General features: G+C 68.2%; 1 protein-coding gene across 1 annotated transcript; it reads right to left on the bottom strand.

Annotated features, from left to right (window-relative positions):
* Window positions 1-1,587: 1,587 nt before the first annotated feature.
* C5H4orf48 (chromosome 5 C4orf48 homolog) lies at window positions 1,588-3,465 on the bottom strand. Its single transcript, XM_032633614.1, has 4 exons — window positions 3,353-3,465; window positions 2,905-3,069; window positions 2,618-2,706; window positions 1,588-1,701 (listed from the first exon to the last, which is right to left on the bottom strand). Exons 1-4 carry the CDS (start codon window positions 3,423-3,425, stop codon window positions 1,636-1,638), a joined length of 393 nt encoding a protein of 130 aa, XP_032489505.1. The 5' UTR covers window positions 3,426-3,465; the 3' UTR covers window positions 1,588-1,635.
* Window positions 3,466-3,752: the final 287 nt, after the last annotated feature.

Genomic DNA, 3,752 nt, shown 5'->3' with positions numbered 1-3,752 from the left:
CCAATAATTTTTAATTTAAGTACGTCCCATATTGCATGGGACATGCATATACTAAAAAGTACTTATACTAGAAGTACTTGTACTTTTCATACTGAGAAGTGCTCGCTGGTCCTCTGTGTCTGTGAATCTGGCCGCAGGCCAGCAACACAGGCTGCGTCCCGCCCGCCAGGCAGCCAGGAGTGGCCACATGACAGAGGCCAACCAATGGGACATGAGCACCGTCTGGCAGCGCCCTGATGGGAAGGCACCTGCCTCTGCCACCCTCCGCTCCTTTCTGGGGCCCCAGGACAGGTGGATCCTGAGCCCTGCCACTGCACCCCACTCACAGCCAGGCCCGAGGGCCGGCCTAGGCCTGCCACGGCTTCAGCAGCCCCCACCGCGGGCGTTCTCTGGCCGGATGTAAAGCTCACAGGCTTCCTCGCCACCAGACACCTAGAGCTCGGCCTCCCACCACGGCCAAGGTAGGAATCTGGTTTGTTCACTGTGATCCTGACACCTGGATCAGCCCCTGCACGCAGGGCGCTTCCAGCAGAAGAGAACCGAGGACAGAAGAGGTCAAGGTCAAGGGTTGGGAAGCCCGTTGGGGCAGGGAAGGGCCTGGGGCAGAGGGTCTGAACAGATGCGTGCATTTAGATCACAAAGACAGGCCAGGCCAGGCTGGGCTGGGGACTGGTGCCGTCCTCCAGGCAGTGGACCAGGAGTGTCCGGCTCCACCCACCCGAGACAGCAGAAGCGGGGCGGGGCGGGGCGGGGGGGCACGTCGCACTGAGGCGGCCACAACCAGGGAACTAAAGCCCTTGAGAGGCCAAGTGTCCCACAGTGGCCACTTCCAATCGCAGCCCTGCCGCGTTCTGGGATGTTCCTTACAGCATGCATGCGTTACTGTGAAAAAAAGGTATTAATTTTTACTTTAAAAACCATTCCCAGAATGAACGGAGGGAGGGAGGGAGGGAGGGAGGGAGGCCTCCCACCCGGTGCTGTGAGCACACGTGTGTGGATGCGTGTCTGAGCCAGGAGCTCCTGGTGCCCAGGGGCTGGGCGGGGGTGCGCAGGAGGGACCCAGCAGGCAGGGTGGAAGCTGGGGGGAGGGCCCAGCCCTCTCTTCCCAGAGGAGCCCTCCCCTGCCACCCAATCACCCCTCTCCCGACACCCTCAGGCTCCTTGGTCACAGTGGCCTTGCCGTGTCGGATCCACCGGCTGGACCTCCAGGGAGACCCTGACCACAGGCGTCCTCACTGCGGTACAGAAGAGCCTTGGGAGGGTTGGCGCGGGGCAGCTGCTCCAGGGACCAGGCCACCTCTACACCGCTCCCCTCCCCCCCACCTCAAAATAAGTGCAGGCAGGCAGGAAAGAGGTCCTTGGAAGGCGGACTTGCCATGGCCACCGTGCCCGTGGGTGCAGGTTCACAAGTGTGGCCGGACATGCATACCCTCAACTGTGGCACTGGTGTGGGACAGGTGTCCCGAGGGCCTCAGCCCTCACGGAAGAGCTGCAGAAACCTAGGCCCAGAGAGAGTCCCAACTGGGGACTCCCGAAGGCGGCGATGGTGGGCTCTGGTGGCCAGAGCAGGGAGACAGGACACAGGCATGCCGGGCCAGGTGTTTATTGGTGAGGAAGCGGTCTGGCTGAGGGTCCTCAGCGGCCGGCCGGCCAGCAGGCGCACAGGGCCCGGCGCTCGGCCTGCAGCAGGAGGGTCTCCGTCTGAAGAGCAACACGGGGCCGTCAGGGCACCGCCCGCTGCCCCCGCCCCAGCTCCCGAGGGCCTCCCAGCTCCCGGCTTCCCCCCAAAACCCACTGGCAGTCCTGTCTCCACCCGTTCCCAAGACTCTCCGGGCCTGAACTGGACTCTGTGAGGACACCCCCAGCCCCAGTTCTGCAGACTTTGACGGCAGGGGACCTCTGCTGCCCTCCAGACGCCCCCCTCCCGGCCCGGAGCCTCTGCGGTCCTGGGCCAGTCCTGCCTCCTCAGCCCCACACCGGGACGACTTTTCCTAGCTTCCGCTCGGCTCTCAGGGGCCCCTCTCACCCCTCCCCCGACCCCCAGGGTGGGCTGGGGCTGCTCCTCTCGGGAACCCAGCTCCAGACTCAATGAAACTCAGGCCCCTTGACCCCCAGGGGGCGCCACAGGTCTCAGGCCGGGCCCTTGGGAATTGGCCAGAAAGGGGGAGCAGGGGGGTCTCCCCTGCTTTCTACTTCTAGGAATGCTCTCTCCCTTTCTCCAGAGGAGTACATATATCTGTCACAAATAGAAACTCCGTCGGCTGACGGGGCTGACCCCTGGCCCCTGCGCACGCACCCGTCCCTCCCCAGGTGAGGCCGGGGGCAAGGAACCCCCCAGACAGCTGTGCCCAAGCTAACGTTCCGTGCCCAGCAAGCCCTACGCACCCCCTTCCGACCACCCCTTCCCCCGCCTCAGTTTCTTCCCTCACTGGGCCTCGGCACTCCACCCGGGGCAGGCTGCACTGGGACTAGGTGACCCCCGGGGAAAGTGCCGGCGAGGCCCTGGGGAGGAGGGGAACGGGACCGCCCCCGCTCTCCCACACTGACACCAGAAACTGAGTGTGGCGGTTGAGAGGGGCGGCCCTCCTCCCCACCCCCCCCTCCCCGGGAGGCTCACCCGCGCGTCAAGGCCGCGGGCCGTCTTCCGCAGGTCCTGCAGGGCGCGCTGCATGAACTCGAAAGCGTGGCAGTCCACGCACGGGCGGCCTGCGGGGGACGCGGGTCAGGACGCGGGGCGCGCCCCCAGCCCGGACCCACCGGAGCGGCGGCCTCCGTGCGCCCCCACCTCCCACCCGAGGGGGCGCGGGGCCCACCCTAGGAACAAAGGCGAGCCACGCCCCTCCCGCTCGCCCGGGCGCGGCCAGGGCCAGGGGGGAGCCCTCCGCACGCGCGCGCGGCACCTACTCTGCGCGGGGACGGCGCTCCCGGCGGCGGGTTCCGCGCGGGCCTGGGCGCCCAGCAGCGCGACGCTCAGCAGCACCAGCAGAAGCAGCGGCGGCGGCGGCGGCGACCGAGGGGGCCTGCACGGCGGCGAGGGGGCCATGGCCGAGCGGAGGGAGCCCGGGCGCCCTGCAGCAGCCGAGGGTCAGCAGCGCCCGCAACTCCGGCCAGCGAACACCCACCCCGGGACCCGGCCTCGCGAGCCCCTACCCCACCCTGACCTCCGCGGACCAGCGAACCCACCTCCAGGGCCCGCCCCCCGGGACGAGCGAACCCCCCCCACCCGGCCCACCGGGTCTCGCAGCTCCCCACCCCGGCCCCTCCACCCCCGCCACGCCCCCCGGGCCCAGCGACTCCTTCCCTCTCCCTCCCCACCCCACCCCGGCCCAGCGAACCCCCACCCCGCCTTTACCGCAGTTGGGGACGCCGCGACAGCAGCGCCGGCGACTCGGGAAGACTTGCGGCGTCCGGCGCGCACCGCGCATGCGCTCCGACCCCGCCCGGGTCCCCTATCAGACGTCGTCGTCATGGAAACCCCGGGACTGCGAAAACAGCGGGCTTAAAGGGACCGAGGTGGCTCCTGGGCTCCGTGTGCCCAGCCCCGGGCGGGATCTGCGCCCAGAGCACCGTCGGGCCCACAGGCCACGGAGTGGGGAGGGCTGCTTGGAGGAGGCGGCGCCTGGATAACTCCTACAGAGCCACTGCCGGCCGGAATTAAGCCAAGGAAGCGGGAAATCTGCCGCGGGAGCTCGGCGGTCCCGGGGCTTGGGGTGTCCCTAGGCCGATCCTGAGGGAGGGGCTCGAGGCACGCC

Source organism: Phocoena sinus, chromosome 5, assembly GCF_008692025.1.
Source record: "Phocoena sinus isolate mPhoSin1 chromosome 5, mPhoSin1.pri, whole genome shotgun sequence".
Classification (NCBI taxonomy): Eukaryota; Metazoa; Chordata; class Mammalia; order Artiodactyla; family Phocoenidae; genus Phocoena; species Phocoena sinus.
The sequence above is the reverse complement of the archived record's forward strand: the minus strand, read 5'-3'. Positions and strand labels throughout refer to the sequence as shown.